This window comes from Salmo trutta, chromosome 27 (assembly GCF_901001165.1).
Source record: "Salmo trutta chromosome 27, fSalTru1.1, whole genome shotgun sequence".
In the NCBI taxonomy this organism is placed as follows: domain Eukaryota; kingdom Metazoa; phylum Chordata; class Actinopteri; order Salmoniformes; family Salmonidae; genus Salmo; species Salmo trutta.
Window position 1 is genome coordinate 21,836,569 of NC_042983.1, and position 12,019 is coordinate 21,848,587.

At 44.6% G+C, this 12,019-nt stretch overlaps 1 protein-coding gene across 2 annotated transcripts in view; it reads right to left on the reverse strand.

Moving 5' to 3' along the window:
• The window catches only part of hmcn2 (hemicentin 2), a 63,428-nt gene that overhangs the window by 35,588 nt on the left and 15,821 nt on the right, over positions 1-12,019 (reverse strand). For both annotated transcript variants that reach the window (XM_029717245.1, XM_029717244.1), the window contains exons 17-28: positions 11,178-11,273; positions 10,874-11,001; positions 10,635-10,779; positions 9,892-10,004; positions 9,164-9,323; positions 8,880-9,039; positions 7,200-7,327; positions 6,811-7,062; positions 3,828-3,911; positions 1,729-1,920; positions 1,503-1,633; positions 1,128-1,275 (exon numbers count right to left, since the gene is read on the reverse strand). In XM_029717245.1, the coding sequence (XP_029573105.1) occupies positions 1,128-1,275; positions 1,503-1,633; positions 1,729-1,920; positions 3,828-3,911; positions 6,811-7,062; positions 7,200-7,327; positions 8,880-9,039; positions 9,164-9,323; positions 9,892-10,004; positions 10,635-10,779; positions 10,874-11,001; positions 11,178-11,273 (1,737 nt within the window). The remainder of the gene's footprint in view (positions 1-1,127; positions 1,276-1,502; positions 1,634-1,728; positions 1,921-3,827; positions 3,912-6,810; positions 7,063-7,199; positions 7,328-8,879; positions 9,040-9,163; positions 9,324-9,891; positions 10,005-10,634; positions 10,780-10,873; positions 11,002-11,177; positions 11,274-12,019) is intronic.

Consider the following 12,019-nt stretch of genomic DNA (forward strand, 5'->3'; position numbering starts at 1 on the left):
GCGGCATCTTGCAGGGGGCGGTATGGTGACATTTGCACGATCGGTTTGCTATCGCTCATTTGCACGTCACATCAATGATATCATGTCACCGCCACCGTGTGGGACTATGGGTCAATTAACCTTGTCGGAGTGGGTGCCCTGATTCTAGTTTGTGAGCTAGGCAGGCTCCTGCCTGGGAAGGTCTCCCACTCAGAAGTACAAGATGGGGAGGAAAGTGGGGTTAGCTTGACCTCAGGTCTCCCCACTGGAAGCCCGAGGTAGGGGGAGCGGGGGAATCTATCAAATAGCGCACCTCTAACTTTGTACAGTACTAATGCAATTAGTAAAATCAGTCACACTACGAAATGCTACCAAATAAAACACAATTCATTCATAATACTGTGAATATATAGTTTCACAGACATACTGTTGCATTTTTGTCTGGTTTGAGCGAAATCGTTAAGAATAATATAAAACCAGTCTGCACACCACCAAGGTGAATTGGTTTAGCCTTGACTCTTGGTTGACAGTGTTGGGGGATGGGTAATGTATTGATGCTCGAATGCCAAATCAACACAAATTTGTTTCTATTTGTCTTTGTTACTTATTTTTGATATTTAGGATTATTTTTGTATATATTTTAATTATTATATAGTTTTAAATGTTATGATTATTTATTTGTGTTGTTCCAAATGTCTGAATAAAAATGACAGTTAGTGCAGGATGGTGCTTTTTTTGTTGGTGGGGGGGGGGCGGAAGGAAGGTTCGCCTAGGGAGCCATACAAGCTGGAACCGCGACTGCCACCAGGTCAGAGGCAGCAGGGATGACCAGGGATGTTCTCTTGATAAGTGTGTGAATTTGACATTTTACAATTTTCCTGTCCTGCTAATCATTCAAAATGTAACGAGTACTTTTGGATGTCAGGGAAAATATATGGAGTAAAAAGTACATTATTTTCTTTAGGAATGAGTGAAGTAAAAGTTGTCAAAAATATACATAGTAAAGTCGAGTACAGATATAAAAAAAAAACTACTTAAGTAGTACTTTAAAGTATTTTTTTACACAACTGACTTTGCTTAAACTTTAAATGTAAAATCAATGGGAGAGGTAGGACACCGACTTAGTGCTTAAAATTATGAAGGCTCACCTTGTACAACAATGTTGTAGTCCCTTTGGGCCTGCCCAGCTGTGTTACTAGCTATGCAGCTGAACTGGCCACCGTGCTCTGTCTGGACCCGGTAGATTCTCAGAAGTCTCTTCCCATTCTGTAGATACACTCCAGGGGAGTCCACCACCTATACACAGCCAGACATACATTGTAAGTGCTTGTTGCTGTATGAGCAATATTGGACTGTGATAAACTAAATGACCACTTGGTGTCACTGTGTTGCTAGATACAAATAACATGGTTGCCATCGAGAGGTATCAGTAGAAGTATGGTCACCTATACACCTATACCTATACGTTTAAAAAAAAGAAGTGTTTTTAAGAAGCGTATTTGAATGCCTGGTAGGTGACTCACATTCTGCCCGTCTTTAGTCCAGGTGATTGTGGGGGAGGGGATACCAATGACATCGCAGCTCAGAGTGAGTGGCTGCTTCAGGGTGACTGTCAGGTTCAGATGCTGTCCATCATCCTGGATCTCAGGGGGAACTGGAGGAGTACGGGAGACAGACATCATCTAGAAGTCCCTTTGTTAAGACATTTTATTGTTATCTGAACTAAAGATGGAATTGATAAGATCTTACCATGCACTTTCAGCCGGGTCTTCCGCTCAACAGAGCCTGCATCATTGCTGGCTACACATGTGAAGTCCCCACTGTGACTGGCAGATGCTGAACCAATCACAAGAGAGCCGTCCTGTGCCACAGAGAGCTCTGATTGGTCAGGGTGTATCTCCAGACCGTTCTTGAACCAGCGTACCTTGGGAGGGGGTGAGCCTGCCGGTGTAAAGATAGCAGAGGGGGGGGTGAGAGGATTCTTTATTGATCATAGCTGACAGAAACAAAAGTTACTTCTGTCTGCGCCCCCACCTACAGGAAGGGCTGAATGGGTAGGTGTCCCAGACTGGAAAAAGCAGGCCCTACATTTATCTGTTGGACAGCAGGACAGATAGAGACAGAGCCCTATCGGTGGGCTGGGATACTTCAAGGTTAGAAAGTAGCACATGAACGCCAAACACAATATGTTGGTAGATGCCTGATTTAAAATGTTAGTGTCGTGATTTACTACCAGAATCATATCTTGAGGACCCTGGACAGTAAGAATAGTGGTTGGGCCAGAAGTTCTAAGCCTTGATGTGATGTATAGGCACCTGAAACAGATGTGTTTGGAGCTTTACAATGGGGAAAAGGGCCGGGAGCAGTGGCAGGAGTCTGGGATGGAGTTAGAGGTGGAGCACGGGACGGAATGGGGTTAAGAAGGCGCACCTGTACCCGATATAACCCAGTCTAAGGTCTCTCTTACATAAATAGGACAGGACATACATAGCTGTGCAGACATCCAGTCCAGCGTTTTGCATTAAGAGCAAAGAAGGAAGTAAATCCCTGTCCCATCTCTACTTACAGAACATATCCAAACACCAGAGAGAGAGAAGGCTGTACGGGAAACTAAACACATATTTCATCCCCCGTCCAAAAATAGAGGGGACAGAGAGGAACCACAGAGAGGAACCAAAGGTAATGTTATCACCCGGTCCCACGCGGAGCACATGTTTACACTTTACAGCACTGACTCAAATGTATAATCTCATTGCTGGGAGGAAATACAGATGTTCTGTTTAGATTAAAATAATTAAAACCTGTTTATTGTATTCATCTGCTTGAGTTCACTACGCTTCCTTCCATTATCTCTTTCATGTGTTTTTTAAACAAGTACTTCCATTATTATGGGGCATTAAATGTTCCTGTTGGTAAAACATAATAATTTCCTGATGGCAGAATCTCCTTTCATCTTGCCATCCAACATTCACACAGACAGACACATTTCTATGATACAATGGGGGATGAAAAAGCTATTGTCTCCTAGTTTCTTTAGCCAGACATCTAGTGCTGGCTGCCTGGAGCTGTGGCTGCCTGCGAGCATCGCTGTGAGGGCCCTGTAACAGTACCAGTAACAGTGTGGGCTCTACAGGGAGGGCCAGTGGAGCCAGCCTCCTCAGCGGAGGAGCACCCCAGACATCTCTGTCCATTATCTGGCAGCAGCAGCCTGTAATTAGGATTCCTCTCCCAGCAGGCCCCCTCGCAGAGCGAAGAGGAAAGCAGATGTGGCCTGCTGAGGGAACAGGCAGAATGATGTTCCAGCTGTTGGTGTGTCCGCATTAGCCTACTCCTCACCTTCTCAAACATGCCTTGTTACCATGGCACGGCTCCATACAAACAACACCTATTTAAGTGCCCTGTCAACAAGAAGCTCAATGGGCCCACTCATAAGAAATAATGCACACACACACACCCCTTCTCAGCCATGCTGAGTGCTACCTCCCCCTTGCCAAGATGCTAAAATAGAGAAAGAAACAGTATACAAATTAATCAAAGCACACCATTAGGATAGCAGGGGTATTGAAACACACAATTGTTTCCACAGACTAATGAAAGCCTCTGGAGATAGCAGAGCAATGCTTTGAAGGTAGCTAGATAAGTCCACACCTTTGTCCTACATTTCATATGGAGCCAAAACGGTTTCATCCAAACATACCTGGAAAAAGATTCACTGGATCTGTTCACTTTGGTCAGGCGGTGTAAATGGTGTGTTTTGTCTGACACCAGACTTGGACTGTATGTTTCCCTCTGGTGAGTATCTGTTTCCCATAAAACGGACATACTGTACATCATAAATCTTATCCTACCTTCAGCAGGGCAGGGAATGGTGACCTTGCTGTTAGACACTTTCTCCATGATGGCATCTCCAGCCTCTGCGAAGGACGGGGCTTCTGTGGAACCGATAAAGGACAGCGCATTATGACAACACAGGGAATAAGATACACTGTATGACCAAAAGTATGTGGACACCTGCTCGTCAAACATCTCATTCCAAAATCATGGGCATTCATTTGGCGTTGGTCCCCCCTTTGCTGCTATAACAGCCTCCACTCTTCTGGGGAGGCTTTCCACTAGATGTTGGAACATTGCTGCAGGGACTTCCATTCAGCCACAAGAGCATTAGTGAGGTCGGGCACTGATGTTGGGCGATTAGCACTGGCTCGCAGTCAGCGTTCCAATTCATCCAAAAGGTGTTCGATGGGGTTGAGGTCAGGGCTCTGTGCAGGCCAGTCAAGTTCTTCAACACCAATCTCAACAAACCATTTTTGTTTGGACCGACCTCGCTTTGTGCACAGGCGCATTGTCATGCTGGAACAGGAAAGGGGCTTCCCCAAACTGTTGCCACAAAGTTGGAAGCACAGAGTTGTCTAGAATGTCATTGTATGCTGAAACGTTAAGATTTCCCTTCACTGGAACTAAGTTGCTTAGCCCGAACCATGAGAAACAGCCCCAGACCATTATTTCTCCTCCACCAGATTTTACAGTTGTCACTATGCATTTGGACAGGTAGCGTTCTCCTGGTGTCCTCCAAACACAGATTCGTTGTAGGACTGCCAGATGCTGAAGTATGATTCATCACTCCAGAAAACACATTTCCACTGCTCCAGAATCCAATAGCGGCGAGCTTTACACCACTCCAACCAACGCTTGGCATTGCACATGGTGATCTTAGGCTTGTGTGCGGCTGCTCGTCCATGAAAACCCAGAAGAACAGTTATTGTGCTGACGTTGCTTCCAGAGGCAGTTTGGAGATCGCGCTTCAGCACTCGGCTGTCCCATTCTGTGGCCTACCACTTCACAGATGAGCCATTGTTGCTCCTAGCCATTTCAACTTCACAATAACAGCACTTACAGTTGACCTGGGCAGCTCTAGCAGGGCAGAAATGTGACAAACTGACTTATTGGAAAGGAAAGTCACTGAGTTCTTCAGTAAGGGCCTTCTACTGCCAATGCTTGTCTATGGAGATTGCATGGCTGTGTGCTAGATTTTATACACCTGTCAGCAACGGGTGTGGCTGAAATAGACGAATCCACTAATTTGAAGGGGTGTCAACATACATTTGTATGTATAATGTAAAGGGTTTATTTAGCATCATGAGTTATATAAATCCACAAGGGCTACTCTAATCATAAGTGTAAAAGTTAGGTTGAGATTTTCATAAGATGGTCTTAAGTTTTGTTTGAAGGTTCCGGTAGAGCAGCATTAGGGTAAGACAGTGTGAGGGTTAATCCTAGGGGTAGGGTGAAGATGGCTTTTGGCCTGTGACAATGTGAGTCATGTCTCCTATACCCCATACTCACTAGTTAACCTCCAACTCTGGCTTCCTCTGATCCTTCCCTAAGCTAAAGCTGACCTCTAAGGTCAAAGAGCACCTCAATCAACCCCCTAACATTAACAGACTGATCCATACACTGGTCAAATATAATGGGGTTTATATGGCTGCTTGCACTCTGACTATGGTGCTGCTTCCAAAGAAAGCACCTCTAAAGACTACTGTCCTTGTCTATTCTGTCTTTGAACTGGGACAGATTTTTCTCTCATGTAGTGCTGAGCAATTAGTGCTTTTTGAGGTGGATTCGGTTTTGGTCCCATTATTGAAAAAAATATCACGGTTTCACATTTACATTTGTATTTTTTTACATAAAGCAGTATGTATTACGTGGGTTGAATGCTGTAACAACACAGAACAAAACAATGAATAAAAGTACCATGATAGTGACTGCTTACCACTTAGGCCTATTAACCATCATTTGTTCACATTACATGACTTTACTTTATTTCAATTGTGTATATTACATTTGTTTTATTTGATGACTTTATTATTTAATTCAAAGTAATCATCTCTCTATAGAGCTGCTGCCTATACTGTCTGACAAAATCACTATTTTAGTAGTTCTTCAAAGTAAATAAGTCATACCAATTATCAATCACTTAGATAATGTATTCCAGGTAGAAATACCTTGCGAAGCAACTGCTCTCTATCTCTCTCGATGGTGCATTCTACTGTCTCTGTTATGAAGCAGGCATAAAAGAATCAGAGGTGACAAGTAGGTGCACAATGGATTATGGTCCCTTTAATAATGTTTACATCATGTTTACATACTGCTTTACTCATCTCATATGTATATACTGTATTCTATTCTGCTGTATTTTAGTCCATGCCACTCCGACATTGCTCGTCCTAATATTTATATATTTCTTAATTCCATTATTTTACTTTTAGATTTTTGTATTGTTGTGAATTGTTAGATATTACTGCACTGTTGGAGTTAGGAACACAAGCATTTCGCTACACTCACAATAACATCTGCTAAATATGTTTAGGTGACCAATAACATTTGATTTGATTGTAGTTAATTACCACATTTTCTGCGCTAAATTATCTAGAATTTTGGCCTGTTGGAAACTCCCTACTACATCGCACAGTTCGTGCTTGATTTGATTTATCTCTAGAGAAACTGCAATGTGTGCATTGAGCTCACAGAAAAAAAAGAAAAAAAAATGGAATTCAAATAGTTGAACCGGAGTCAGTCAATGAGTTGTTTAAATGTTGGTTAATCGCTCAGCACCACTCTCATGTAAACCCCGAGGTATCTGCTCTACCTATAATATTACACTTCTTGCTGTGTGAACTTCTTTTAACAAAGAAATGGTTTGGCTCAGTTAGTTTTCAGTGCTGATGGTAAGGGGTGTTATCAGCTGACTAAAGGATACATGGGTGTACAGTATTTGGAAAGAGAAAAGCTGCATCACATTGATCAATCAGATCCCTCAAGTTAGAGACCCACCTAGCACCTCCAGTTTGACCTCCATGGTGTCCTGTCCAGCACTGTTCTTGGCCACACAGCTGTAGATGCCCTGGTCAGTGAGGCTGGCCCTGTGGATCCTGAGGGCTGCAGTGTCCTTGGCCCAGATAGGACGTCCGTCGTGGAACCAGCTGATCTCAGGGCTGGGCTCCCCCTGAACAACACATGGCAGAACCACTGTCTGGCCTATCAGAGCCTTCAGCAGGGACGGAGCTGCCTGGATCTTGGGCTTAGCTGGGAAACAAACAAACAAGGTTTGTTTCTCATGATATCTATCTGCCTGTTTAGCATATTGGGTCTTAGATGCACGACAGCATCTTAAACAGTGAAGTGAAACAGGCTTTACAAAGTGACTATCCATAAGGACATACCTTGTATGTGTAAATTGTAGTTGATAGACAAGTTGCCTGCTGGGTTCTTTGCTGAGCAAGTGTAAAGTTTACTGTCAACCAGTCGGACATCAGTGATCTTCAGAGAGCCAGAAGGCAGCACGGTGAACCTGGACATGGAAAGAGGTCAGAGGTCAGGCTGGGATAACACTGTCAGGAGTCACACTGAATATGTGCAACCATGTAGGTGTTTCTGTGAATAGATGTGTGTGTGTGTGTGTGTGTGTGTGTGTGTGTGTGTGTGTGTGTGTGTGTGTGTGTGTGTGTGTGTACATGTGACCGTGCACGCCTGTGTAGTTCTGGCTGTTGTAATACCATTAATATTGCACAATAGTAACTAAACTTCTCAACTGAACTGAAATCCACAGCAGAATGTCATAACTATTTGCTTTAGTACCTACCCAGCTGCAGAAATTGATTATATGCAGAAATGTAAACCGTGCTCTGAGATGTATCTGGGATAAGTGAGTCTGCTAAGCAACTCAAATGTAGTTTCCTTAAGTGAAAACGATCTGGAACCACAAAGACTCCTCTTCAACACTGCACATGTTGCCGTACCACTCTGCTCCCCTACTGCTTCAAACCCAACCAGTAGCATACAACATTCAAACAGAATGACTGGCTCAGCAGTCAGTGTCTAAGTCACCTTAGCAGAGAGCAGGGAGCCGAGCACACACTGGAGACATGGACCCAACACACAGTCCTATCCATCTCCCCACATCTCTCCCCACTGTGGTGTACACTCATCTGTGTACACAGGCTGACTGGGACAAATTGAGTTAGAGGGGTCTGAGTGCAGCTCCCTAGCCTCCCTAACTGACACAGTGTGGGCTAGTGCTCCTCTCCAGCTGTGCTAGCTCTCTCTGTATACAGCGCTAGGGCTTGTGGTGGAGGAGGTGGAAGAGAACAGGGCTACGGCAGCAGACACTCAGAACACCCACTGACTGAGTTATTCCAACAATCAGCTCCCCCTGCTCACACCGGCTGGGCCAGGGGATGGGGGGTAAATAGACTCCCGGATGGAGAGAATGCATCTGTCCGCTCCTGTGGCTGAGGGCTAAGAGAGTTGTTGGTGGACGTGTGTTATTCTCATCAGACAGCCAGGGCTGGTAGAGAGTCAACATGCTCTTTTATGGCAAGAGATCCACAGGGGAGCCAAAAGTCAAACAGGCTTTACTTCTGTCTCTTCTTCCGTCAGTGTTCCTCCCTTCTTCCTGTCAGCACACCCCTCCTCCTCTCCTCCCTCTCTCCTTCCTGGCCCCACATGAATCATCCTCATTCTACCACAACCATAGCCTTCAACACTGTTGCTCAGTTCCTCCAGGGACAGGTCATGGCCAGTAAGTCTCTAATCTGTGCCCTACAGACAGACACCACCAGACAGTGAAGTCTGTACCGAGCGACCACAGACCCAGGCATGAGAGAGTCATGTGTGGAACCAGATGTTATTCCTCAGAGAAGTTGTTATTCTTCAACCGTTAATGGCTGCTTTGGATAGCAGCCGGCTTCAATCAACATCCCTTGTAAAAGGAGTTGGTTAGTTAAGTCAGGGGTAAGGTAATCGCCTTGGTATGGTGAGAAACTTGCCCTTTATTGCCTATTTACCATTTTCACTGCTACACTCTTATATGACCAGTACTGGGAGATGGGACGTTCTCTTACCAGGCAGTGACTGGAGGGATGGGCTGGCCGTTCCTGCTCCATGTGACCAGGGGAGAGGGACTGCCCTGGACCTCACAGGGGAGGATGACCTCAGAGCCCACCTCGGCAGCCATCTTAACTGTGTTCTCCTGACTGCTCACACCTACGATCTTAGGCTTGGCTGGGGGAAAAGTAAACATTATATATTTTACACAGTACCTCTATCAATGAAACACTTGGAAGAGAGGCCATTGACATTGCAGGCACTGGACAGCCTTTGCAGTAAGTACATTTGCAGCGCTTACTGTTGACACTAAGCTGGATCTCACGGCTGGCGTAGCCCACTGCACTGGTGGCTGTGCAGATGTATATGCCTGCATCCTCTGCAGTGGGGTTGAGGATGTGGAGGTAACCATCATTATCTGACTGGGCAGAGGACATGTCCCTGGGCTGGGGCTCCCTTCCCTGGGGGCAGAGCAGGCAGAATGAGGCCCGGGCCCAGATACACACTCAACTGCACTGGGACACATATCTAGGCCAAAGGTTCAAAACCCAACTTCACTTCTGATGCCTGCTATAATTACAGAGCTGAGCCCCCTTCCCAAACTAAACTAAATAGATGCTCTCTCTCTCTCTCTCTCTCTCTCTCACTCACACACATACACACACACACTTCCCTTTTGAACACAATATGGCTTTTGCAGACTTACTTTCGTCTGACAATAATATACATTTAGTTCACTCTAGTGCACTAATCTGAGAATGTATGGAACAAGGCTATGAAAAAACATTCCTTAACACAGGCAGCCGTATAATATATAAACAAGTGTTACGTTAGTTTAAAGGTTATTAACATGATGTTAGTTGCCATTCATTTTAAGACAGATGGGCTGTGATTATAATCCCCTCTAGATTCCCTTGTGCTAAATTACACGATTTGTCACGGGCCATTTGTCATATGTGTTTCGAGAGATGGAGCCAAAACCATCATTAGAGAAAAAATAGCTTCCGAGCAGAAAGCATAACATCCTACCTTGGACCAGACAATAGTTGGCTTGGGAACTCCACTGGACTCACATGACAGGGTGATGGCCACACCCTCATTGGCTATGTAGTGGTTTGGACCAGCGCTGATCTCTGGGGGCACTGGGAAAGTAGGTCACAAGTACAGCTGTCGACTGAGCATGGACAACCATGGAGGCAGAATTCTCACTGGATTTAGCTCACAGCATCAGCCTTCAAGGCATTTCTTCCTCACAACTTGTTGATGAACCCTAATAAGTGTGTGTGTCTGTCATTATTGTCTATGGACAAAATTACTGTTCATCAATGTATGCAGTCTTAACTATAACACTGCAGGGTGCTCAAGTTACTCAGAGGTTGTTTTCCCATACTAATAGTCAGCATGTTCTTAAGATCATTAAATGACCCCATGACTATAACAGGTTGGTATTTATTGGGATGACTCATGTACTGGAGGCAGATCTGCAGAGTGGTCACTAGCTGGCACAGCCACAAAGTCATGAATTCTGATTTTAAACCTAACCCTAACCCTAACCTTAACCACACTGCTAACCCTAATGCCTAACCCTAACCTTAAATTAAAACCAAAAATCGACTTATTGTTTTCATGCATTTTTACGATGCAGCCAACTTTGACTTTGCAGCTAGCTCATCTAGTTCCTCAGTTCCCCTCAATAAACGTCAACCTGCATGACACTAGAGGATCTGCTATAGCCCTGTATTGACCATACTGTAAATCGTTTCTCCTCTCACCGTGGACCTCCAGGCTGACAGATATGTTGACCGACCCCGCTATGTTGACCGCGGTGCAAACATACGTCCCAGCATCCTCTGGGAGTGCCCTCTCTATGTACAGGCTGCCATCACTCCTCAGGAATGTCCTGCCACTCAGCCGCAGCTAGGGAACAGCAATGGATTAAATTAGACAATGATAAACACACATTGCAAGAGGTAGTAAGATTGTAAGATTATTTGGGACAGGTCATCCTCACTTCATTTCCATTGTGGGTCCAGTGTCTCTCTGGCAGGGGTATTCCATCCAATAGCATGCAGGGAATGCTCAGAGACTGACCAATCCCAGTGGTGATGACTGGTGCACCATGTGCCAAAAAAGGGGGCTCTGTTGGACAAAACGGGGGGATATCGTTACATGAGCAGACAGACAGAGATACAAAGCAGCAGTAGAAAAAATAATGTAGGATCAAACTGAAACTATTATGGGGAGAGGAAGCAATGGATACTAGTGTTATCTATCAGCAGAGAAAGGTAAGACTGAACACAAACACTAGTTCATACCCAGTCCACCGACACTGACTCTGGCCTCAGTCCTGATGCTTCCAAACTGGTTCTTGGCCTCACAGACATACACACCTTCATCATCCAACCAGACACCTGTGGACCAATGTATAGCGGGGGGAGAATACTGTTATCATGACCAAAGATATATACAGATTGCACTCTATAGGATGGAAATATATCTCCATGCAAACCTCAGTATGAGAAAGGTAACATGTGGAAGTACTGTATTTAGAGTTGACAAGTGCATACTAACAAGACATCATTTTCATCAACTTTGTTTCAACTGTCTACTGGCATTATCTTGGTTTATTATAATGTCATTAGGGTTAATTGAAAACTGATGAATACAATTAGGTGCAAAGTAGTACAGCTGCCTATACAACATGTCTTACACAGTATATTCTACTTAGAACACATGATGACAGATGGAAACATGGTTAAATTGCCAGTGTCTACATGGCTGATGTCAACCCATGTGAAGAGTAAACAATGAAAGTGATGTGGTTCATGCATGTACAATATTTAGCCTACATGCAGAATCTGACACATTAATCAATAGGACACTGGACTCTCTTACTATAAACAATGGCAGGTAAAGACAGAAGCATCTTCTGCCGTTTAAGCAAATCAGGTCAGTATGCAGACACAGACGGGGCGAGTGATGGAAGTCCACTTCCCCATGCAAATACTGCTGTTTCTCCCTCGCCAATAAAAAATAACCCAGCCTATAAATATTGAGGATCTATGCTGTGGATATCTCTCTCTCTCTCTCTCTCTCTCTCTCTCTCTCTCCCTCCCTCCCTCCCTCCCTCCCTCCCTCTCTCTCTGTCTCTCTCCCC